This window comes from Urocampus carinirostris, chromosome 16, assembly GCF_059441175.1.
Source record: "Urocampus carinirostris isolate Australia breed hairy pipefish chromosome 16, RoL_Ucar_1.0, whole genome shotgun sequence".
NCBI classification, from domain to species: domain Eukaryota; kingdom Metazoa; phylum Chordata; class Actinopteri; order Syngnathiformes; family Syngnathidae; genus Urocampus; species Urocampus carinirostris.
This window is the reverse complement of record NC_142364.1, coordinates 34,098,262-34,125,877: the sequence shown is the minus strand read 5'-3', so window position 1 is coordinate 34,125,877 and position 27,616 is coordinate 34,098,262. Positions and strand designations below refer to the sequence as shown.

The 27,616-nt window shown below is 37.7% G+C and overlaps 1 protein-coding gene across 3 annotated transcripts in view; it reads right to left on the bottom strand.

Annotated features, from left to right (window-relative positions):
• Nucleotides 1-27,616, bottom strand: part of dcc (DCC netrin 1 receptor) — a 409,358-nt gene that overhangs the window by 172,713 nt on the left and 209,029 nt on the right. For 2 of the 3 annotated variants that reach the window (XM_088355706.1, XM_088355707.1), the window contains exon 8: nt 14,204-14,474. In XM_088355706.1, the coding sequence (XP_088211832.1) occupies nt 14,204-14,474 (271 nt within the window). The remainder of the gene's footprint in view (nt 1-14,203; nt 14,475-27,616) is intronic. The other variant, XM_088355708.1, reaches the window with a different exon arrangement.

The following is a 27,616-nucleotide window of genomic DNA, read 5'->3' as shown; positions in this document are numbered from 1 at the left end:
ACATTTAAATTATTTGCAAGCTGCTTGAATGTAAGAGTCAATCGTTTTGCCCACACTGTACTTCGACTAAAAAGTGTGATTAAATATAGTTCTTTTTTTGTGCAACCAACTAAAAAAATGCACAAAATGTTTGTATTATGTAACAAAAGATTCTTAAAAATGTATTTGTCATCTAAAAGTTGTTGTAAAAACAACATGTTTGAGAGCTGTGCAGCTTTTCCTAGAGCAGGGGTGTCAAACTAATTTTAACCCGGGGGCCACATGATAGAACAATTATTCTCTCGTGGGCTGGACTAATGGATTAAGAGAAAAAAAGAGAGAGAAAGGGATAAAGAGAGAGAGAGAGAGAGAGAGAGAGAGAGAGAGAGAGAGAGAGAGAGAGAGAGAGAGAGAGAGAGAGAGAAACAGAAGAGATACAAATAGAAATAGTGAGAGTGGGGAAAAGAAAGAGGGGGTAAGAATGAAAATCCAAAGACAGAGAGAAAGGGGGAGTGAGAGAGAAGAGAGAGAGAGAGAGAGAGAGAGAGAGGGCGGGGAGTGTGAGCGAGAGAGAAATACAGTTACAGTGATAGCGGTTCTGATCCGGCCCGCGGGCTGCCTTTTTGACACCCCGCCCTATTGTAAATTAGCCAATCCATTATCCATCCATCCATTATCTGCACTGTTTATCCTCAGTAGGCTTGCGGGGGTGCTGGAGCCCATCCCAGCTATCTTCGGGCAGTGGGCAGGGGACTCCCTGAACTGGTTGCCATCCAGTCGCAGTGCACACTTTGACAGACAACTCGCTCGCTCATTCACACCTAGGGACAATTTGGACCGGCCCATTCACCTGACATGCATGTCTTTGGAATGTGGGAGGGAACCGTAGTGCCCGGAGGAAACCCACGCAAGCACGGGGAGATCATGCAAACTCCACACAGGAAGGTTTTATCCCATGACCTCAGAACTGTGCCGCACATCCGCAAACAATTGCGCTGCTGTGCTGTGCCAATCCATTAAGATGAGAAAAATTCATGTACTTTTATTTGGCCTTAACTTTTTGAAGTGTTTGCTATTGATTTGGTTGCCATACTTGGGATTGATGTTGCAACACTAACAGACTTGATTGTTCAGACACGTGGACGCTTGGAGGAAACATTGCTTTTGGGCGCCATGAATGAAGGTGTGCTTGAACTAAGACCAGATAATTGTGTAATGCAGTGGTCGGCAATCATGGGGCAGTGGACTGGTATCAGGCCTAGTGTAGTATGGTACCGAGAAATTAATACAGGTTAAATTGTTCTTGTATATTGTGGTTTTACTGACAATGCAACGTATCAGATTAAACTTGAATCGAGGCTTTAAAGTGGTACGTTTGAATTCAAACCTGTGTCGTTCGTACGAGCGGGCACAGTTGGTGTAGTGCAACTGTCTTGTTGTGATGAAGAAGTCTGTCTGGTTAGAATGAAGGTGCATTTAGTGATCATTGTGTGGCCAAAACATGACACATTGCGCTCCCCCTGTGAACAATGTGGCCACCGTGTGAATGCAGCAATGTGAGAACGCTAAACGTAGGACGCTAAAACAGCCGGGCAACAGCTCTAACGACTTCCGGGGCACACCCCTCATTAAAGACGAAATTGCACGACACTCTGGGGCACATAGCACTAACAAAATAATTTTTAGCCTAGCATCTCCTCAGTGCTAAATATGACACTTTATTGACATCCAGGGTAGCCAGTTGACATCTGATTATTTTTAAAGCATGGGTCAACACACATGCGCAAATAACCCTACCAGAAATGTTCCGAGTTACCCAGCAGTATAAGCTGCACTAAAAAGTCTCAAGCGCAAAAATGTTCAACATAAAAGGTATAATGGGTGTGTCAACAAAGATCGTCTGATTCCTTCTGCGTCAGATCTCTTCAAGAAAGCTATTTTGTGTGCATCTGGAGACGACTGATTACAAACACGTGGAGCTGATGCCACACAGTGACGTGAAAGGCTGACTCAACGAAAATTCCTACAATAATTCAGAGAGATGTGTCCAGAGAGATTAAGGTGTTTTTAAGTCTAAACAAGCAGAATACAACCAATTAAATGACAGTCAGTGGCTGCTCAACTTAGTATTTTTAACAGTTCTTACTATCACGCTGAAAGATCTTAACGTAGGGGTCAAAAGACAAAATGTTATCAGTATGATCAACTCAATTATTTGTTGTTTAAATTGAAAATTGCAGCATCTCTCCTCAAAGCTGCAGCGTAGTGATTTTGGAATCTTCAGAAACCTCGTGTCAGAGCTGGAGACGCAAAGGAAGGCATACACACTACTTGAGCATATTGAGCATATTGAGAACTGTCCATCAGAGTTTGAAAAACGACTTTGTTTTACTGGAGCCAGGAGCTGAATTCAAGTGCCACTTTTTTAAGGATGATGCTGAATGTAATACAAATTGGCATCAACAAAATGCAGCAAGATTTCACCTGGACTTTTCTGGAGTGGAAGATGAGATTTTGAAACTACAAGACGACATTAAGCTGAAATCTAGGGCTCATGGATTTTTCACAAAGGAAAAGTGCCCCAAGATGAGGAAATGTGCTACCTACTTGACTGCATTATTTGGCTTCACTTAATTATGTGAGTCAGCTTTTTCGCACATTAATCCCTTTTAGTTTGAATACCTTTCAACCATTACTGGACATTTAGAAGTGTGCTTGCAGCTGGCTATCATCAGTTACTGTCCAGACTACGCATCCCTGGCTGATTCAATTCATTGCAAGTCATCAGAGTAAGGTGATGACAAAAAATGTACTGGCTTGTATTGCAACATGGGGTTTCATACAGTAATGCAGGAAACATCAACATCTATCTATCTATCTATCTATCTATCTATCTATCTATCTATCTATCTATCTATCTATCTATCTATCTATCTATCTATCTATCTATCTATCTATCTATCTATCTATCTATCTATCTATCTATCTATCTATCTATCTATCTATCTATCTATCTATCTATCTATCTATCTATCAATCTATCAATCTATCTACCTTGGTCATATCCCTCAAGACGGGTGGCCGACAGCAAGACACACACATACAATAACAAAGAAAATAAAAGGGAAATAAACATCAACATAAATGGTACGAATAAACTATACTTAATAGACAATATTTACAAATAAGCATGTTTTGCATTTTTAAAATCGATCATTTTGACATAGTCATTTCATAATTAGCTTTCATGCGGAAAAAGTGTGGGCACCCCTGCAATACACAATACAGATACATTGAGTGTTGAAATATTTCATGGTGTCCCTTTAAGATAATAAAAAAAAACATTCTTGAACAAATTTGATTAGTTGGTAACTTTTTTGCCACCTTTTGATCCTTTTATAACTGGTCATATAGCTATGAACTTCATTTTAATCAAATTGTGGCATTTACTCTCCTTGGCTGTCATCTTCTTTGTGCAATTTAGTACTACTGACATTAGTGTATGCTAAGTCTTTAGCGCTGACAGATTTCGTGATATTTCATGTTGAGAACGCAAAGGCGCTCCAGTCCAACCTAACACTCAGATTCCTAAAATGCTGCAGGCAGCTGAGTCCCTTAGGTAACAAAGCTTAAAAGCTTGGATGTGAAAGCATTCAGCTGAAGCTACAACTGTCAGAGGTTACCATTTAACATCAGCGGGGGACTTGCCAATGTCACCCAGAGGGTTTCTACTAAACGTTCAGAGCTGCCGTGTGCAGCAGAGCTGTAATGAAAGGATACAAGTACCGTCTCTGACATAGTGTTAGTATACAACACTTACACCATTAGTTCTTTAAGTCAGGAGCCTTCAGACACACTTGGAAATCACATAACACATTCAACTATTACTAGTCAGCAAAAGTCATTCAAAGTAAAGGCAGATGTAACCAAAGATTGTATTGGGTTAACCGTGCAGTAGAGTACTATTCTGGAGGAGTAAATAAAATAACTCAGACCCAATTTTAAAAGTATTTCAAGTATCAACAATCTCGGGCGGCAACTAAAGATTGCGGTAATCCCTTGTTACTTCACTTTTCTGTGACAATAATTGTCTTTATTGTCATTAATATCAACGTATCATGCATTGTGTTCTGAGCAGACAGCACACAGCAAATCCTTTCAAGTGGGCAGGTTAGGGAGGGCTATGTTGGGTGGGCGTAACTGTGTGTAATAGGCTGGTGTATGCTGTCAGTCAAACGGCAGGTTAGGTGCACAAGTCAATAGGTCCACCCAAAACAAAAGGTGCCAGATGCTTTTAGCAGGGTTGTTACATTAAAAATAAATTCATTACAAACCAGTTCAGGGTCGTTCCTGCCCACTGCCCAACAATTCCTGGGGTGGGTTCCAGCACCCCCGCGACCCACCTGAGGATAAGCAGTGCAGATAATGGATCGATGGATGGATCGATAGTTTAATCAATTAAATTGGACTCTGAGCAAAGTCAGAAGACTGTAAAGTGAGCATTAGCTGGTGCTCCGTGAATTGTTATCTGGTATGGAACAGGACTGCGTCGGCATTGGGAAAAGGCAATAGCAAGGCTGTAGCTACTTAACAACTCTCACAAGTTACCCCTGCAGTGTGTGTCGGTGGTGTGGGGGTTCAGGAAAGGGTGGAGACGGTTGATGGAACGCAGGTAAAAGTAAGCAGACCGGGGAATGTTATTTTTATGAGGGCGACACCCAAGCTCTTCTCTTGTGGGGATGGAAAAACTAGGGAACTGTCAATAGAGTGAGTCAATAAGTTGAAGTATGACTCTTGGGGCTTTTATCAAGGTGCGATGCTACTTCGCAGAATTTAACCTTTTGTGGGGGGTTCTGATGCCCATTAACTGTGGTACCCCGAAGGATTACTGCATTTAGTTAACCATACATTGGAGCACTATTCATGAGAGGAAAATAGATGAGCTCAGCGCAAATTTTAGAAGTATTACGAGTATCAACACTCTGGGGATCCAACTTATTGCTGAATCGTTACATCATTTTAAAGATAAATCGATTAATTGGATTAAGACACATAAGGAAAAATGAATTATGTTTTACTCAAACAAGGAGGTTTGGGACACATGAGAAAAAATGCACAAAACAATTGAATATATTATAATATTAAACAATGTAAAATACAATTGTTTGTCAAATAGCTAGACAGTATACAAAATACATAAAATTATATGCTATATGTAAAATATTTTTTTATAAAGTGCAAAAGAGGCAACATTGGAAGATAATGTGAGTATTCGTCGGATCAAGAGGCTCTTGTGCATCAAAATTTAATCTCTAATCGCCCCCCTGCCTGATATTAGTGGTACTACAAACATGTCCCCTTTAACTACCCAATTACTACAATGTCACAATGAAGCTCGAGGCACTTAAGGTATAATGTATCTTAATTTTATACAAATTTAAATACAGGGAGTGCAGAATTATTAGGCAAGTTGTATTTTTGAGGATTAATTTTATTATTGAACAACAACCATGTTCTTAATGAACCCAAAAGTCTCATTAATATCAAAGCTGAATATTTTGGAAGTTGGAGTGGGGCTTTTTTAGTTTTAGCTATTTTAGGAGGATATCTGTGTGTGCAGGTGACTATTACTGTGCATAATTAGTAGGCAACTTAACAAAAAACAAATGTATACCCATTTCAATTATTTATTTTCATCAGGGAAACCAATATAACAGCTCAACATTCACAAATATACATTTCTGACATTCAAAAACAAAACAAAAACAAATCAGTGACCAATATAGCCACCTTTCTTTGCAAGGGCACTCAAAAGCCTGCCATCCATGGATTCTCAGTGCTTTGATCTGTTCACGATCAACATTGCGTGCAGCAGCGACCACAGCCTCCCAGACACTGTTCAGAGAGGTGTACTGTTTTCCCTCCTTGTAAATCTCACATTTGATGAGGGACCACAGGTTCTCTATGGGGTTCAGATCAGGTGAACAAGGAGGCCATGTCATTAGTTTTTCTTCTTTTAGACCCTTTCTTGCCAGCCACGCTGTGGAGTACTTGGATGCGTGTGATGGAGCGTTGTCCTGCATGAAAATCATGTTTTTCTTGAAGGATGCGGACTTCTTCCTGTACCACTGCTTGAAGAAGGTGTCTTCCAGAAACTGGCAGTAGGACTGGGAGTTGAGCTTGAGTCCATCCTCAACCCGAAAAGGCCCCACAAGCTCATCTTTGATGATACCAGCCAATACCAGTACCCCACCTCCACCTTGCTGGCGTCTGAGGCGGACTGGAGCTCTCTGCCCTTTACCGATCCAGCCACGGGCCCATCCATCTGGCCCATCAAGACTCACTCTCATTTCATCAGTCCATAAAACCTTAGAAAAATCCATCTTGAGATTTTTCTTGGCCCAGTCTTGACGTTTCAGCTTGTGTGTCTTGTTCAGTGGTGGTCGTTTTTCAGCCTTTCTTACCTTGGCCATGTATCTGAGTATTGCACACCTTGTGCTTTTGGGCACTCCAGTGATGTTGCAGCTCTGAAATATGGCAAAACTGGTGGCAAGTGGCATCTTGGCAGTTGTACGCTTGACTTTTCTCAGTTCACGGGCAGTTATTTTGCGCCTTGGTTTTTCTACACGCTTCTTGCGACCCTGTTGACTATTTTGAATGTAACGCTTGATTGTTCGATGATCACGCTTCAGAAGCTTGGCAATTTTAAGAGTGCTGCATCCCTCTGCAAGATATCTCACTATTTTTGACTTTTCAGAGCCTGTCAAGTCCCTCTTCTGACCCATTTTGCCAAAGGAAAGGAAGTTGCCTTATAATTATGCACACCTGATATAGGGTGTTGATGTCATTAGACCACACCCCTTCTCATTACAGAGATGCACATCACCTGATATGCTTAATTGGTAGTAGGCTTTCGAGCCTATACAGCTTGGAGTAAGACAACATGCATAAAGAGGATGATGTGGTCAAAATACTCATTTGCCTAATAATTCTGCACTCCCTGTAGTTACCATTGTATAGATTTGTGTTTCATTCCTCTTTTGGGTACGTATACATTTCAGTATGTGGCTAAAGCAGTTTTAGGGGGTCGGGCCATTTGCGATGCAGTCTTACATGTGCGTACAAACGGTAACCCCTAATTACTTGTACATAAACACAAAGGTATTAAATGAAGAATACTAATAATAATATACTGAAAGTAAAACCAGATTCTGTATCTATATCTATCTAATGATACCTTGGCCACAAATGCAAAATGAACCAAACACGTAGTGAACTGTTTGCACACTTCTACTAGAATCAATAACCGCCAATGCCAAACCAAAAAGGTGTAACCACGGATACTAAAATGTTGATTACCTTTTTATTTGCCGTCTGCATTTACTCAGCGCCTCAATTAATTGAAGCGCTTAGGATCTCCTCATGGATTACAGCTACAACACAATCCTCTCTTTATTGCTCTTTTGAACAGCAACGGTTGGAAATCAGAATTAAACGGGCACAAGGGGAAACCGTCTGAGCACAGTATTGATAGCTCTGCTCTCGGCAAATTAAGATAACAGATTTTGTTTCGTCTGGGATGACATAACTAGTACCGGTATGTTTACCTCAAAGGTAATGTTGTTGTACAACACCTGCATTCCTGTGTCTGTATGTACACAGGTATTGAGAATTTTGCTTTTTTTCTATCCACATAATGGAACATGTGGAATCATAATGACTTTATGTTAGCGGGCACATCAGTTAGAGGTCACAAATAACGGGCGTGGATTCACAATTTGTCCATGTAATTAAGTGTTCAATGGGTCAAAGCTATAGTAAATAGCAAAAGTATTGTTCTTTCGGCTCTGCTAACTGATGCCTGAAGTTCCCAGATAACTTATGATTGATCCATTGGTGACCTAAATAACTAAAGAAGACATAGTGCACATAAAGAGCATAAAATCTCAAACCTGCAAACCTACCAAGACCTGATGTTCCTCTAAACTCTTGGCCAAAACAAGGAGAAATTAATCAGAGAAGCAACCATGAATTAACCATTAACACATTGGATGATCTACAGGCATACACAGCTGAGGTGAAACCACTGTGCATTAGACAGCAATTCGTCTTACACATAATATAACTGCCACTTATGAAAGAGTGGCAAGAAGAAAGCCCTTTCGGAAAGAACATTAAAAAGAAGGCCCGTTTTGGGGTTTGCAAGACGCCACATGGGAGACACAAATGACCCTGAACATAAAACAAAATCTACAATGGGATGGTTTATGTCTAACAATATCAAGGTTTTATAATAGCCAAGCCAAAGTCCAGACTTCAATCTTATAAAGCATTTTTAATCAGTGTTGGCACCGTCGCGAGTGGCAGCTTTTCCAGTCAAGCTGCTGTCAATCATTGACAACTCACTACATGAACTACACAGACAGAAGAGCAGCTTCAGCGACAGACTGCTGTCACAGTCTTGTTCCACGGACAGGCTGAGGAAATAATTTCTCCCTCATGCCATTACCCCAACCGAGGGAAGTAAAAGCCCTCATTAAACCCCAACCCAACATTTGCATATTTAACCCTATTTTTATTACAGTGTATATTTTTTGGAAACATTATTTATTCTACATGTTATATTGGGTATTTTTGTATTCTATATATTATTTTATTTTCTAACACAACGGTACTTCTGGAAATGTGAATTTCCCTATGGGGATGAATAAAGTATCTATCTATCTATCTATCTATCTATCTATCTATCTATCTATCTATCTATCTATCTATCTATCTATCTATCTATCTATCTATCTATCTATCTATCTATCTATCTATCTATCTATCTATCTATCTATCTATCTATCTATCTATCTATCTATCTATCTATCTATCTATCTATCTATCTATCTATCTATCTATCTATCTATCTATCTAGAAAGATCTGAACAATGATGTGCACAAGCGATAACCATTAAACCTTAAGGAACTTCAGCTATTTTGTAAGGAAGAATAGGCAAATATTTTTGTTTCAAGATGTGCAAAACATATAAAGACGTACCCCAAAATATTTGTAGCTGTGAACGCAGAAAAAGAAGGGCGTATCAACCTAAAAGGGGGCAATATCTTTGAGACACCTACTTCTCAATGTTTTATTTGTTAGCACAATATAAAATGTTGAACAAATTTGGTTTCATTTCACGATTGGGTCTTGCTGTTTTTTTTTTCTTAAAATATTTTTGGGTTTTGAAAACTATAATATGACAATATGTCTCAAGTTCTTGGGAGACCAATACTTTTACAAGGCACTCTTCTCTCAGACTATTCAAGCTTGAACTTTGATGAGGGTTATTCGGTGAACAGGGGCACAGGCATGCAGGTAAAAACATTTTCCAACAAAAGGAAAATTTTTCATCGTGTTCTACAAACATGATCTTGAAAGAAGACATTATACACTTTTGCCCTCTTAATTTAATTTTCACCTCGGTAGCAAAAACATGCTTATTTTTGAGAGTGAAAGCTTCTCAATTTACAAATGCTTATGTACTTTTGTGTAAATTGATTTTATTGTCTCCAAAGATTAGCGGTGACTGAAATACTTGATTTCTAGGAAATTTCACTTTGCCCGAAAAACTCACTCACACGGCTATAACCTCCTTCATGAACATATTTTCCACTAGAGTACCTATATACTCCCCTAGAGAATGAAGTATGAAGAGGATTTGTATGCACTTATAAAATTGAATAAATGGAAAAATACACACAAAAAAAACATGTCATTTATTATTGAAATACTTTTCTATTTAGCTTTGTTTTAACTTACTTTTCAAGTGTAATGAGTAATTAAGTACTTAAAATAAAGAAAACTATACTGAATTGGTAAAAATCAGATAATTTTCTTATTAAGTTTTGGTTTCATAAAGTTTGTAAAATGATTAACCACCGGTTATATAAAACAATTGAAGTAATTTTAAGCACTATTTTTATCGTAAATGTATGTCAATCTTTAAGATGAACAAAAAATATCAGGGGTCTGTTTCACAAGTCAGATCTTACCCTGACTCCTTTTAAAATAGAACATTCTTAAAATAAGCAAAACATCTTGTTCAAATATCTTTAAACTATAATGAGATAAACACTTAAAATAAGCACGTTCTGCCAACAGTAAATATTTGATTTTTTTTTTATTGCGAGGAAATAATTTATTCTTTCCCTGTTGGGAGAAAATGGCAAGGTGCACTCCAGTAACACGGACAAACTGAGGAAAGTGGGCGGTATATTTGAGAGAGAGAGAAATTGTTTTTGAGAAATGTAGCTATGTAACTCATAGTCTTAACTTTTGCTAATGTTAATCATCAGTTAGGCTTCAGTAATAAAAGGTAACCCATCTTTGATGTCCTTTTTCTTCAGAATTTTAACCATGTTTTCAATGATGGCTGAAGTTCATCTTCCCACTCTTCTTTGTAAGAAATAGCCAAAAAGTAGAAACCGGCTGTTCTACACATCTGTGAGACAAGATTGGTAGGGAGGCACACCAAGAATTAAGAACGCATTGTTCTAACCACAGTTTTAATTCTGCTTTTGTCTTTCATCCAAGCTGACCAAGCTCCTCTGTGCTCAATTTGTTTGCTGATTATCCTTTGCGAAAGGCATGGGCACCAAAAATGCTTCCACCTTGCTGCAACTCTGCCAAGCCAGGTTACCCCCAGGTCCCAGTCACAACTTTACTGACACTGAGTCCCAAGTTGCAGCAAACTTCAGGATTTAAAGCTGCAATTCAATAGATTTGTTCAACTCTTAAAAACTATGACCGTTGCTAAACTTCATCCAAGCTAACCTTACACTAGCTTTCTCTGCAATGACCACTGAGCCAAGATAGTTTCCCATTCATCAAGCCAAGCAGGTGTCAACTTTTCATGCCAGGTAGTTTATATTGGTGCAAATTGTTGGTCAGGTTAACTCATTGAGTTCCAAATCATACACATGTATTTTCAGAAGTGTTGAAACGTAAAAATACATATTTTTATCGTTTACTTTGATAAACTATTGTAAAGGGTTTGCGCAGCTCATCAGTAAGTATAAAGCCTCTAGGAATGTTTTCAGTATGAAAAAAAAATCTTTATTAAATGGCAGGAGTGGCTATTTGTCCACACATCAAGGAACCCCTTATTTCCTAGCCTTAGCTATTGAAGGGTGTAGGCGGCCCCGTATCGCAAGTTTAGGCGTAGTGAAGAAATGTGGTTGGAGTAGCGAAGATGTGGATAAGAACAGACAGGTAACAGACAGGGATGACGTTTAGTGCATGTCTGCAGGAACTCAATCACAATGGTAACCAAAATCGTTTGACCACGTCACCAGAAACATCGGACACTGAAAAATTCTAGCAAAGTTCATGAATTGTTAATGCTCAAGTTCATTGTTCGAGCAATAAAATGTTATTTTGCAAGCAAAGTGGCCTTGTGTTTATGGAAAGCATTGTTTAGACATTGGACGTATAACATAAAAAACTAAATAAACACCAAAGTAAAAGCTCTGCTTGAAATGCATCCTTTCACAAAAAGCCTTTTTTTGTCAGAAGTTTTCTTGGAAACTAGTATTTTCAAGAAACTTTGCTATTTTCAACTGTTGTTTATTAAACAATGGTATCTTTTTTATCCAATGAAATATGAGAGTTTAAACCTTTTTATATGTCCTATGCCTTTATAGTGACATAACAATTTTTTTGACCTTCAAAAATTAGTCAAAACAACATACATTTGAGATAAACGTCTGGCATTGGATGAGTTAAATGTCACCAAGTCTCACAGTGTTGTATAGGAAAATAAATCTGGTTCAGACAACCTATGTTGTCATTCACTTACTCTTTCATTAGTTCAGTTCCGACTTTATTTAGCATTCTTTCTCCCCTCCTAATATCCTTAGTTTATATTGTCGCGTCATCATACATTTAAATTATTATGAAACATGCTCGTGATTTTAATTTGATAATTTCCTTGTTTGTCAATTAACTTGAATCGCTTGGAGGGTATAAAGGGCACACTCAAATTGACGCGTTGCCACCTTCAGATATATTACGCTGAATTTTCTTTATTGTCATCGATAACAACATAGTTAGGCATTGTATGCCAGAGGATTAGACATGGCACTCCAGGGTAAACACGCAATAAGGACTTAGAAAAAAAACATATATAAGTATGTCAGGATAGATAGCAAACATATTTACAATGTAGTACTAAGAGACTGGCCTAAGTTGTAATTATAGTCCAATGAAAAATTGTGCGTCTTAACAAAGGTAAAATTAAAAATTGTGCACTAAGATTTAGCAGCAGAAAAAAAAAACCAAATATATTGAAATTATTTTAGCTGTATAACGATTTGATTGTGTGTGTGTGTGTGTGTGTGTGTGTGTGTGTGTGTGTGTGTGTGTGTGTGTGTGTGTGTGTGTGTGTGTGTGTGTGTGTGTGTGTGTGTGTGTGTGACTTGTAAGATCTGAAACGGTTTAACTTATTTTCATTAAAATTAACACAGTTGCACTCTAGGCCCCCGCAATTGTCTTTAGCTAGGTTTTGTGTCCCGGCACCCCAATCATTCCCAACAAAATCAATAAGCATCTGCTTTCGTGTAGTCTGCCTTTGTCGGGTCTCTAACTCCCTCCGGCGGCCAAATTTGATGCAGTAGCTCCCAACCACCGACCATTCTAAGTAGCTGAAACTTCTTGTAAATCATTTTTCAATCCATCTTGCAAGATATATATTTTTTCCATAGCTTTGCGCTCTTGTGTAGGGTGGTGATGGCCCTTTCTCTGAGCCTGTTCTGTTGGTATTATACAAAATCATGCATGGACTTGCTCCCTCATATTCTTCAGATTTAATTTCCCCCTACGTTGCGGTCCGGAGCCTTCGCTCTGAAAATGCTGGTCTACTAGTGATCCCAAGAGCCAAGAAGAGATCGTTAAGTTCAGAGAGCATTCTCCATTTGGGCCCCGGTGCTGTGGAATGCTCTGCTCCCTGAAATTTGATCTGCAACCTCAGTGGAACTGTTTAAATCTAGGCTTAAAGACACTTCTATTCTATAGCTTATGAATGACCTATATTTCATGTTGACAATATCTGTGTATTCTTTGTTATTGCAACATCCATTGCAGCCTGGCCATCCTGGAAAGGAGATTTCCTCTTGTGTGGTCCCTTCTCAAGGTTTCTTCAATTTGCTCATGTTGAGGTTTTTAAGTTTTCCTTGCCCTCATGTAGACTTTAGATCAGGGGATAGTGTCATAATAGTATGTAGTTTGCATAAATCTGTGGTGTTTGCACCTCTTTGAGACTCCCCGTGATTAAGGGCTATACACATAAACACGACTTGACTTGACTACCAGAGGGCAACAGGCTGGGCTGGGAAAAGTGATGAGGTATTTCATCCATTCTTATGATAAACCTTTGTAAAAACTGATTGGCGGGAAAAGCTCAATGAAAATATCAAACTTGTTTATTAGGATTAATCAATCAATTATTTATTCAAATACTGTATTTATTCATGCATAACACGCACTCGTGTATGAAGTGCATCCCCAGGTTTTGATTAAAAATCAGTATAAAATTGTGTTTTTTTTTTTTGTTTGTTTTTTTATACAATAATTTAATTTTATTCAAATTCAAAGTCTGTGCTGGATGCAACGGGAATCACAGCCATGGGAGCACCTAATGCTAACCACTGTGAAGGCAGATTTTATCTTATAAGATTATTTTTAGTCAAGGTGCCAGAGATCAAAGTTAATTGTGTTGTGCATTTCACTTGTTACTGTCACAGTAAATTTGTCACTAAAATGCTGAGAATAGAATTTATTGTCATCCCAACATGTGAAATGCACAACAAAATTAAAATTTGTCTCTAATACAGACTAGAAATAGTGTGATAATGAGATAAAACCAAATGCATTTTTGTCTGTTGTATATGTCATTGATGGTCCGGTGGTAAGGATCTAGTGCTCAGACTGCAACGACCCAGGTTCATTTCCCATTGCGATTGTGGTCACTGGTAAATTTCCGACTGATCAGTCAGTAAAACTTGTGCATAACGTGCACCTAAACATTGAGTTATTTTGGGGTAAAAAAAAAATGTGCGTCATACACAAATAAATACGGTAATTGATTTACTCCAATATTTGCGAAAAATAATGTTTTAGTACAATATTCTGTAAATGATGCAGCAACAAAAACCTGAAGCAGGCCAAATAGAACAGTCTTACCGTTCAGTGCCATCTTGGGAGTAGTAAACACCGTAAGTCTGTATGGATCCTCCCGTATCTTCTGGGGTCCGCCAGCTGAGTCGAACAAATCGGCTGGACACTAGGACAGGGACCAAGTCGCGAGGGGCAGAGGGGAGGGCAACGCCTGGGCTGGGGGACACTGGTGGGGGATCAGAGGAGGAGGTGTAAGTCAAAGGGGTGCCAGAAGGAGAAGGAGGTGGGCGGGGAGGAGGATATGTGTGGACAGGTCTAGACTGAGTAGGGTTGGCTTCTGCGAACAGTTCATTCAGGGTACAGGGAGGGATGAGATGCAGGGAGAACAGGGGAGAGGACCAAAGCAGAAAATGGAAGCAACAGGGTGGCAAAGCAAAGTCGACGCCAAAGGGTAAAATAATGAATGAGAGGAACAAATCAGGAACATAAGACATGAAAGAGACAAGAAGGAAGAAAAAGGAGGAAGAAGAATAATGGTAAAGAAGATCCAAGACAAGAAACAATAATGACAGATATTATTTTTTCTTGCACTATCGTTCAAAAGTTTGGATTGACTCACACAAAACTCTGTTTTCCATGAAAAAGTCACACTATGTTTTAGCAAATGAGTTATTTTTCATTTTTTTCATTGCCACATCGCCTTAAAGGCAAGCATCTTTGAGTCGCTTCTTAACTGATGAAGTTGACATTTGTGTTTTGCTGGTACTATTCATTAAAGCTGCTGGTTGAGGACCTACCTATAAGGCATATATTTCCTAAACGAGAGACTCTATAATGTACTTGTCCTCTTGCTTGCGTGTGCAGTAAATCCTCCCACTACTCTTTTTATTCTGGTTGTAGCCTGTTTGTGCTGATCTTTGAAGGGTGTAATACACACCATTGTAGAAGATTTTCAGTTTCTTTGCAATTTCTTCCTCAAAACCAGCTTTCTGTTCTTAGAACAAGAATAGACAGTGAAGTTATCTTTTTCTGGCCATTTCAAACGTTTAATTGCACCCAAAAACGTGATCCTCCCGATACTCAAAGGAAGGTCAGTTTTATGGCTTCCCTACCAAGCTAAATTGTTTTCAGTTGTGCTAACATTTTTGCACAAGGGTTTCTAAACATACATTAGCCGCCTAACACAATTTGCGATTACACTATTAAAACAGTCAAGCGCTTGTTGAAGGAAAATGGGCCTCTGTGTAATTTTGTAATTGTAATCCTGTGCAGTCCTTTGAGACATTTTTGTGATTAAGGGCTATATAAAAAAATGTGACTTAACTTGAATGTGACTCTATACACCTATTCATACATTGCATTAATGAACAGACATTTGCAGCTTAAATAGTTATATACAATGTTAAAAATGAATACATGTAAACATGTTAAAAAAACAGTGCTTTTCTTTAAAAAGTAAGTATATTTCAAAGTGACCACAAACATTTAAACAGTTGTGTATATACAATAATAGGTAAAAAACGTTGAATATTTCAATGCAAACTTAGTGATACAACATGCATCATGATTGATTGTGGTGTAAATGGTACATACTAGGTATAAAAGAAGGAATGGCACACAGGATATTATGGAATACTGATGATGTCATTGTTGAACGTTTTGAAGTTTTGTAGCCTTTTTAGATCAAGTAATGTTTGAAAGGAGTTGGTTGATACAATGATTTGCACCCACGACACAAGCGATTACTCTATATTGTCTGTAAGCATCAAACGGTGTGAAATAACACAGATTTTATTATAACTTCTCAAGATAAAACGTAAACAGACCACAACTATACGGTATGGACCTACAGAAGGTTTTTTTTTGGGTGCTACTTTTATTGATGTAACCAGCAGGGAACCTGAAATATTCAGCTCCAGATGGTGCTTGCAGCAAGGGGTCAGCTCAACAACAACAAAAAATACACATATTTAAATACGAATTTTAACAGCTAAACCTTTGACTTAAGCTGATCTATCAAGTTGAGTTACACTCTAATGGTAGTAATAGATCGTGACCCGGGGAGTCTTCCTAAACGTCCAGCTAACACCAGGGCAGCAACTCAGTTTTATTCATTTGTTTTTTTACACTTGTGTTTTTCTTTAGAAGAGAGTTGTTGAATACCTCTTATAACGGTTTCATCATGCCAAGAAATTGCGCATAATTGTAAACAAGGGTGCATGAAATGCCATTTGAGAAGTAAATCATACTTGCTCTCACATAAAACATCATATTATCACACATGTGAAACTATACATAAAGTCATACCCATGCACAAACACTGCTATGCCCTCACATGCAAACTACTATACTTTCAGACGCAACACTCATATTACTTATACTCTGATACACACATTAATACTTGAATATCTTGTACAAGATTTGCTTAACAAAATAGAATCTAAAAATGAAAAATATTAAAATTTAATGTAAAAAAGAACAAAAAACAATCAGTAATAAATTAATCCATAATTTGTGCAGGCTTATATTAAAGGGACAGTGTGTATTATTTGACCACTAGATGTCGCTGGATTGTGTGGCGCAACCCAAAACGTTTGCTACAAAGCAAAGGTTTTTTGCAGTTGTAAAACCAGATTCCCGAATAGTAATATTCTGTGAAAAATATTTTTGCTTTTATGTTTTAATCTTACCTGCCTTATAGCTTGATGCGCCTTACATATATGAAAATAAATAATTCTTAAGTGTTTTTTTTTGAAGGAGCGTCTTGTAATCAGTGTAACCACAGTTGGACCGATTTCGAAAGTTATAATGTTTGCATAATCTTTAGACACACAAACAACATAATTAAAGTAAGAGTTAAAATGGCGAAGCAGTATTGATCGTAAGACAATAGTATTGATCCCATCCAAATACTTACTCAGTATCAATGATATCGATCGATATTTGGATTGACCCACCCACCCAACCTCAGGGCAAACAGACTATCAACTAAATACACTGAAATTCGAGTTTTTAACACTTGGAGCTAAATTAAAGCAGAATTGCCAACTAGTCGACAATGTAGCTTAGCACAAATGCTATCCATGCAATTCCACACCATTTGATATATCACATTCATTGGAAATTAGAGCAGACTCAAGCTGGCCTATGACCCTGATGAGGACAAGTAGTACAGAAAATGTATAAATGGATAATTGTTTGGGGATGAACAATACACAGAAAATAACATAACGCACACAACCCCACACTACAACACAAAGCAAATGAAGCATTTAAAGATAAAACTGACATTAAACACCCAAGGGACTGCAAATCTCCTCCGCATCATTAACTGATTGAAATCCAATTTGCTACTAGGATCAAAGTACTTGGAAAACGTCGCTTAATTTCATTCGTAGTTAACTCTTCAAAGATCACTCACAAGGACAAAGAAACCAAAAAATCCCAAAAACATTTTTTGGGAGAAAAGGATACATTCGTAATAAAATGCGTAATAAAAATAGATAAAACATATATAATATATATATATATATATATATATATATATATATATATATATATATATATATATATATATATATATATATATATATATATATATATATATATATATATATATATATATATATATATATATATATATATATATATATATATATATATATATATACATTGATTGATTTATTTTTTTTTTTTTTCAGACACTGAACAAAATTGTTCATTCTCAGTGTCATTGAATTCATTTGCTAAGATCAAAAAAGGTCTTTTTATTTTTCAATTATGTACACCTGGCACCTGATCCTGACGGAAAAAAAGAAATGAAGACATGATGGCAAAAATTATTAGAAAATAAAATAAATACTGGAATATCTCCTTGTCATAAGTATTTAAACCATGTGCTCTTTATTGAGTAAAAGCACTCTTGAGCTAGTACATCATGAGTCATTTTGGGAATGATGGAACTGAGCTGCAAAGAAAAGGATGGCAACACTGAATGTGAAGAGAGACTGTATTGACAACAACGTTTCATAAAGATATCAATTCATACTTGTATGTTTACTACTTAGTTATATATTATATAGTATTTTTAAAACTAATCAATTAATTGAGAATGTTCAATATAATATTTTACATTGAATTCAATTTCTTCTGCAAAAAAGACTAATATTTTTAAATTAATAGTTTTGAATACCAACCTTACATATACAATATTACAAAACTATCCCCAATTCATCATTCCTCTAACTTTAGTTTCCTCACTGTTTAATTGCCACTACATTTCCTAGCATACAGTCCCTTAGTGTGATATGCTGGGAGTACGGTTGTATGTCTCTATGTGCCCTGCAACTGGCTGGCAACCTGTTCAGTGTGTCCCCTGCCCAGATGTGGACAGAGTACATTGGAGTACATTTACTTGAGTACGTTTTGGGAAATTTTGTCCTTCTGGGCGTATTTTGAAATCCCTATACTTTTACTTTTACTTGAGTAAATTTGTGAAGAAGACAAAAGGTACTTTTACTCCGCTGTATTGGGCAACATTGAAGTCAATACTTCTTTGCTTAATAAATCCACTTCACGTAAGTACGTGTCTCTGCTAGGGCACATTTATTTGGACGCAGAACTCTGTCAGGGGCTACCAATCAACCAAATAAAACATAACAGCCTGGTCACGTGACCATATTCAACTTTAGCAGGGGGTGGAAATTATTTACGGATGAAAGAGATCGAAAATATCGCTTGGCAATACCAACTATGAAAACACAGAAGAGGAGGAGCACTCCTGGCCTTACATCAAAAGCATGTTCCCCTTAAAATAGTGCAAAACACCAGCTACAATATGCAATGTCTCCTTTGTTCGAGTTCATGGCTAGCTCGTTTTTCTGCTTGCAGAGCCTGTTAAGATAAGTATTGTGCTACATGTGCTTAATTTATTTATTTGATTTATCTATTTTTATTGTATTGTTCATTTAAGCACTTGAATTTACGTTGATTATTTTAATCTAATTTTAAACTATTGAATATTTGTTGATTGGATGGACTTTGATAATATGATGATCTGACTGGTTGTTTTAAAAAAAAAATCAATAAATATGACGTCCTATGCTGTCTCAGTCAGATGCGGATATTATAATTCACACGTTTGTTACTTACCGTCTCGATTACTGTAATGCACTACTCTCCGGTCTCCTGAAGTCCAAAATCAAGAGCCTTCTGCTGGTACAAAATGCTACAGCGAAGCTTTTAACTAAGACAAGAAAGTCTGAACACATTATCCTGATTTTAGCTAACCTGCATTGGCTCCCTGTTAGCTTAAGATGTGATTTAAAGGTTATGTTGGTAATATACAAAAGCATGCATGGACTTGCTCCCTAATATCTTTCAGATTTAATTTCCCCCTATGTTCCGGTCTGGAGCCTTCGCTCTGAAAATGCTGGTCTACTAGTGATCCCAAGAGCCAAGAAGAGATCCGCAGGTTCGACAGCGTTCTCCTTCCGGGCCCCGGTGCTGTGGAATGCTCTTCCCCCTGAGATTCGATCTGCAACCTCAGTGGAAATGTTTAAATCTAAGCTTAAAACACACTTCTACTCTATAGCATATGAATAATCTATATTTTATGTTGATAATATGTGTGTTATTTGCCCTCATGTAGGTTTTAGATGAGGGGATGTGTCATAATAGTCTGTAATAATACTTTGAAATAGTCTTTGATCTGTTCAGCCCTTTGAGACTCTATGTGATTAAGGGCTATACAAATAAACATGACTTGACTTGACTTTTACTCAACTAAGTATTTGCATGACTAATTTTCCTTCTACTTGGATAATATTATTCTGAAGTAACAGTTCTTTTACTTGAGTAAAATATTTGGCCACTCTACCCAACTCTGCCCCTGCCCACTGCCTGAAGATAGCTGCGATGGGCCCCAGCACCTCCATGATGGATTGATGTAATTGTGTTGCTGTCAAATGTCATTGCACTATTTTTCATTGCACTATTGTTACGACGCATTTAAAACTTAGGCCACTCTCCATTTCGTTGTAAGCAATGTTGTTAACAATGACAATTCTGATTCTAGAGGGCAGCCAATATCAGTAAAGGTCTTTATCATGAGTATTAGGACTAGTACGCCTTGGATTGGTACTTGCCTTTCCCCATTTAAAATAAAGAACACTGTCTAATATTACAGACAAACTTTGATCATTTCTATTCATATTTTCTTCCAATTTTGGTTGTAAACATTAATCAAAAAATACGATTCACGAACTTCTATATCCATTCATGTTTGTGATATAAGATAACATGATAATGTTTTTTACTCAAGAAACAATCCATTATTCATCAATCCATTATCTGCACCGCTTATCCTCAGTAGGGTTGCGGGGGTGCTGGAGCCCTTCCCAGCTATCTTCGGGCAGTGGGCAGGCGACACCCTGAACTGGTTGCCACCCAGTCGAAGGGCACACAGAGACAGACAACTCACTCATTCACACCTAGGGACAATTTTGAACGGCCATTTAACCTGACATGTTTTTGGAAGGTGGGAGGAAACCGGAGTGCCCAGAGGAAACCCACGCAAGCACTGGGAGAACATGCAAACTCCACACAGGAAGGTTCGATCTCACGAACTCAGAACTGTGTCGCACACCCGCTAACCACTGTGCCGTATTTTGGTTGACTAGATAAAAATTCATATTGAATGGAGATCAAAGGGACTCAAGGGATGTACTGTTTAAGAGAAGGCTGTGACGAGTGAGGAGGAATGTAACCAGCTCCTCAAGTCGATTTTTTTTCTTAACTTGGGCTTCCAGGGGTAAGCAACACTTAGAACTAAGGCTGCAACAGCAAATTTATTAAACAAATGATTCAAACCTGTTATTGAAAGTGTTGGAAACTGATTTCAACATCCAATTATTGTGTTGAGCAAATATGCAGAAGTCAGCACCCCAATTCAATGCAAATAAAAGAGTGAATTAAATTTCCTCTTGATCCGGTGACAAACAGGTAGTAATGCTTCAGTGCGACAGAGGCGTTTTGAGACCAAATTTAGTTTCAAAAGTTCCTTCTGATCCAAATCCCAATTTATTTACATCGCACTTTTCAGACACCCGGATCCAAACCAAATTGCAGTAAAAATAAAAAAAACATTACCTTTACAATAAGATAAAATCCAATGAAGTACCCTCATTGTCCACCGATGTTTCCTCTCTTTTTTTTACTTAATAAAAAAATATACTCCTTATTTGCAGGTGTATAGTATACATTAGATTTTTTTTTTATTGTCAGGCTGTTTGACAAGCACTGTAATGTGTTATTGTTTTATATTATGAAATAGTCTGTTGTTTGGTACACAAATTTACCATCTTTAATATTTGAATAGAGGAGGAAATTGAATATGTGTTTTTAGAAAATCAGATTTCTCGATTAATCAAAATAAAAACCAACCGATTAATCGTTGAATGAAATAAATTGTCAGTTGCAGCGCTACTTAGAATATTTTTTGAATTTCTTAAATTGGGTTTCCAGGTTTTAGTATCCCTTAGAATGTTTTTTTTTTATTTTTCCCCCCAAAGATGAGTCTGCAAGGTGTTAAGGGTGGATTTTTTTTCTAGTCAGTGAATCAGCCTGAACGTCAAGGAGGCTCTGAGTTGGGAAAATTTTGTCACAGCAAGGAACAGACGAGCGAACAATACAAGAGCAAAAAAAAAAAAAACAAGGGCATGGAAATCGTCTGAATAAATGTTAACATAACACTGTAGTCTCTTCTGAATCCAAACTAGAAGCACACATGTTGACATGCGGACACACACACACAGACAAAACAAACAAACACACACAAATAACCTCCTGTTTTTCCCATCAATATGTTGAGTTTCTACAAGCTACTCAGCATTTATATTGTTTCTGCTGCCTGTGCGATCTTTAGGGGAGTTTGGTTTCCACTGAGAGGTCTAGACTGCCAATAGGTGTTTTTTCCTCATGTAAAAAACAGTCAATGCAAGGAATTGATATCTTTACAAGCATAAAAAACAACCTCGCATAAGTCATCACCTTATCGCAAATGTTTGTGTGTTCCATTGATCCTAGGTGTTAAATTGTCTGGGACACTGTGCGTGTAACAAGGTTAACCATAGCAAACAGGCACCTGGAAGAGAGGCCAAGCAAAGCGCAGCTCAAAATACTCATATGATTAATCGGAATAATGCATTTTATTTTTTATGCCTAAATGTAGATTACAGGAAAAGCCACTGGAGTCTGATAGGACTTTTTGGGTACCAGATGACAGGGACCAGCAGCTCACCCCTTAGGGAGTCTTAAATGAGTTACTTAAAAATAGTAACTATTACTGATGTTCTGTCAGGGGAGGCAGGTGAGGCTGTGCCTTACCTGATATCATGGAAACATAACATTTATTAAATGGTAATATTTAGTAAGTGTTATAGTTCTTTTTTTTTTTTTTAAATCACTGAATTTTCACATTATGAATTTTATTGATGAAATTCATTTGTAACGTATTACTGTGCTGAGCGTCTGCAGATGCAAACTGAGGCACACAATTATCTCACCTTATGGCAGAGGGCGATAGTGAGACCAAGGATTATTATTTGAGGCACACCTCATTCCCAAATAGAGTTAGTTATAGTATTGGCAAGCTAAAGGCATGTCAAGGCATACAGTTAATTTTTTCTCTCCCTTTTTATCTTAATGCAGCATAACCTACTATTGATATTTTAATTTAAAAGTCAAATGGATTATATGTCAGGAACGCCCTCTTAGCGATTAGGTTCCATACCTAAGACAAGAGATACGATGACATGACCTCTGAGTGTTTTGTCGTTGACTGTGGCATTCTGCAGGGCTCAGTATTTGGTTCCCTTCTTTTCAGTATTCATATGCTCCCGCTTGGGGATATTATTCACAGGTTTAATAATAGTTTGAATTGCTATGCAGATGAAACCTGTATCTGCCCAGAGAGGAAACTGTTCCATAAAGTTGGCAAGCCTGCAATGTAATCTCGACTGGGAACAGAGCAGCCAATGATTTATGTTACTGTTTTAATGGCTGTTTTTTTTTTTTCTGTCTGCTTCCGTGTAGTCTGTAGTCAAGATTTTTTTACAACGGTTAGATATTGATAGCTATATCATACATGGCCATGGTCCAAACATTTTTGTGTGTTTTTTGCTACTTTTTCCCTTTATATTTTCATTGTTTTTGTATGTTTGTCTTGCTGTCGGTCACCCCTCTCGAGGGATATGACCAGGGTAGATAGATAGATAGGTAGATAGATATCATACGAATGTATCTACCTCCAAATCTTTGCCAGTGGTACCTCGTCCAATGATTCCGCACTGGCATTTAGTTACAAAACCCTCTGAATCCCCATGTTGCGAAAATGTGTCCCTCGCAGTCACCAACTGAGTGGGTGGGATTGACACAATATATTCATATCTACTTACAGACCTTGGGTATGCATCAAGCACAAATCAAACTTTAGTAGTTTCTGCTCAACCGCTTAATGAGGTCAGGGGTTCAAAACACAGTAATCTCTGGCAGGGAACAGGAGGTGGTGTGTGGAGTGCAGTGTTGAGACTAAAGGGTTACTAGGAATTACTTTTTGTTGGGACTAAAGGGTTACTAGAAATGTTCTGTAATGTAATTTTTTCTATAACCACCACTGTAAAGCGTTATTGATAAAATCTTATGACTGCACTGTTGTTCGTACAAGTTCCCTTATTGCGTTGTTGTACTACTTATTAAATGCATTTCATTGAATACTACTGCACTCCGGGTGCAGTTACGCAGTAACTTACAACTCCAGGTGGCACCATATCAAGAAAAGAATGAAATAAAAGTGAATTTCTCCTCATGGAAATATTCTCCCTACCTTATATACTCTCATCAAAGGCTGAATTTACAACTGTAAGATAAAATACTGAAATCATAACTGAGTTACTTTGAAATAAAGTATCTAGTAACTAACCTATCACTGTTTTTCAGTAACAGGCCCAACACTAGTGATGTGGAAGAGTTTTGATCAATACTGATGGGCTCCTCTTCATTGACAGTCAGGAATGTCAGTGCTCACATGATCAATTCAAGTAAGACCTGAATGGGTGTGATTGGGAAGAGAGAACTATGTGCAAAATGCCCACTCCTGGTGTCGCATCCCCACACCCTATAACTATTTGTCACAATAGTAAATTGTATCTATTGTTTTTAAAACATTTGGGTAAATATTTAACACATACCCATGTAGGATGGTGGATACAATCTATGAAAACTGTATGTGTTACCTAGTATTAATAATATACCGGTTCCCTCTCTGGTTGTCTTTGTTAACCTCTATTCATGCAAAGGAGGCGGCTGAGATTGTTCACTCTCCAGTCTCACCCTGCTTTAAAATTCATACTTCTCCTTTTCTCCCTGCACTTAATTTCAGGGCTCATTTCAGCCAGCTGCTGTTAAACCCCCATTTATTACACACAAACACACGCTCAAGCGCACACACACTTAACTTCTGGTTAAATCCACTAACTGATTTATTGTTGTAAATCTCAGCCACTGTGGGTGACTGAGTATCATCTTAATACCTTGTCTTCTTGTGTTTGACTTGTATCTGTGAATGAGTTCATAAAAGATACTTTGATACAAATGTAATAGTTTTCCACACCCTAAAGGCTGTAGTTCAGTAGCGGTTCCTTCTAATTTTACAATATCCGTCTTTGTATTTAGAAATATTAATTACAGTGTAAAAGCTTTAAAACACCCAAAAAAACTGTATCAGCTTCTTGATGTGTTTGCCTCAGATGACAGTCATGTTCACTGGACAAGTCTGAAAATAGCCGCTCTACAGATAAATTAAAACAACTGCATTTAGCGTCTCCTTTAATTATCATTCTGCAAACACGAACGTCATGTTTTGACTAGAAAGGTCCATAAAATCTAAGTTTGTTTGTAGGTGATACATTCAGAGTTTAGTAGACACTCGAGGGGACACATTATTTTGAACTCGGAAGAATAGGGGAGAGAAAAACATCAGATAAGAACCGTTTCTGAGCTCTTTTACTACTACTAGGTTACAAAAAGCAGATCCAACTTAAAGGGTGTGGATATCAAAGAAAAGGAACACGATTGCCATTTTAAGTAGGTATGGACTAGGGGTAAGATTTTGGCCTGAGGCCCAAATCTGGACCGAATTTTGGGAGAGGATCCAAATGCAGTAACACGAGTCAGATTTTACAGTCTTTAATGGGAGAAGGAAGCAACAAAGGATGCGCCATAAAGGAAGGGGGATAAAAAAAACACAATCCATAAAACGGCAAGCCTGTAAATAATTATAAAGTCTTACTAAAAGCAGCGAGGCGTTGAAGGCTTTCTTGAGCACAGCTTAGGTAGGCATGACATTCAACGATCTGATATTGAGTGTTTGCCAATGTTGTGCATAAATACTCAAGTCCAAGGTGTGCCGACACTTCTGTGCTGAACTTTGGCACAGAAGTTCACACTTAATCTGAGGGACCAAGAGCCACGTAAACCCGAAGCTGCACTTGGGCGCAGAAGCGCGCGTTTCAGATTTACTCAGGGCTCAGTCCCTCAAATTAAGTTAATCGTTCAGGCTCGGGCTCGTTTGGGCTTTTAGACCCAAAAGCAGGGTCGGATCGGGCTGAATTAGGCCCAATCTTACCTCAAGTATGGACACATGAAGTTACTTATTATTAGTTATCAGTTATTTTGGGTTCCGCAAGGTCCAATTTAAGGTATTGTATTTTTTAATCTATATATGCTTCCACTTAGGAATGTCATCAGGAGACATGGAGTCAATTTTCATAGGTAACACTGATGACACCCAGTCCTTTAAATACCCTTTTAAAATGCATTTCCGATAATAAGTCATGGATGGCAGAGCACTTAATACAGTTCAACCAAAACAAAACAGAGATCAATGATAAATCATTGGCTCTAAATTCGGAGTGAGAAACTTTAACGAAAACTCAGTTAAAAATGTGAACATTGTTTTCGACCTGAGCTCAATTTTATTCCACATATCAAAAATGTGACCAAAATTTTTTCTATTATCTCAACAATTTTAGTCCGCCCTTTTATCTATCAGCCTAACACCGAGGTGTTAATGCATGCTTTTATATCTTCTTGTTTAGATGATTGTAATGCCCTCCACTCTGAACTTCCCAAAAAGAACATTGCCAGCTTGCAGATACTACAAAATTCAGCAGCATGTGTGCTAATTTTGGGTAGGCAATCACATTACACCTATTTTAAAATTGCTGCATTGGCTCCCTGTGTGTTTCAAGATCAATGTTAAGCTGCTTCTACTAGTTTTTACATTTCTTAACGGTCTTGGGTCATCTTATCTGACTGATTGGCTTTTATTAGATCCGCCCTCGCGGCCCCCCTGAAATCGTTGACTGTTTCTAGGGTGAAGACCAAAACTTGTGGTGAAGCAACATTCAGCCACTTTGGTTCTTACTTATGAAACAGTCTGCTGCAGTACATCAGGTCTGCGAGGACCCTTCATATTTTTAAGAGGAGACTCAATATGAACTTTTTATGTAGCTTTTAAAAGATCTTTTTGATTTTGTTTTTTGTGTTTACTTTCTAATCTTTCACTGTATCATACTTTACTTTTAGAATAGAATAGAATAGAATATGCCTTTATTGTCATTGTTACAACATGGGATATATTGTGACAACGAAATTGGACGACTCCAGTTCCACATTTTACAGTGAGGATAAGGAAACAAAGAGATAAAGGAACAAAGAAGATGTTTTAACTGTCTTTGTTACATTATTATGTTTTACAGTTGTTTTTATTCATTTTTTTAATATTTCATTTTTTTCTCATTTTGGGAGCCCGCAATGGTAGAGTGTGGTTGAAATACTAAGGCCATCTGCTGCCATCCCTATCAGTGTAGATAATTCTCCCTCAGGTCCTTTACCTCACATGGTTGGTATGTGCCTTTTCATAATCATTTTATTCAAAATACTATTTATTTTGTATTTTAACAGTTGTATGTGTGTCAGTACTACACGTCTCAGGTTGTTGGGCAGGGATAAAAGAGGGTATTTTATTGTCATATTCCTAACTGATTTTTTAATACAGCCCTTTGATAAGCAAATCCTTGCCTGAAAAGTGCTTTAAAAATAAATTGGATTTGATTTTATTCTGTTTTACTGCACAAATGTATGGTTTAAGGAAACAATCCACTTAACTGCACATAATATTTTTCCGCCATAACGGAGACATTACGGAAAACTGCATTTACCTTCTGGTTCGATCCTACAAAAAACACATTTTCCCACAATCAAATTTTTGGGGAAAAAGCGCCAGGGAGCCAAAAGACTCGCATGTGGCTCCAGAGCAATATTGATTTTTCCTCTGTTTACCCAATCAGAATACAGAAGACAATGCACGATAAAAAGCGAAGTAGCGAAATTGTGATAAGAAATCCAGGATACAGCAAG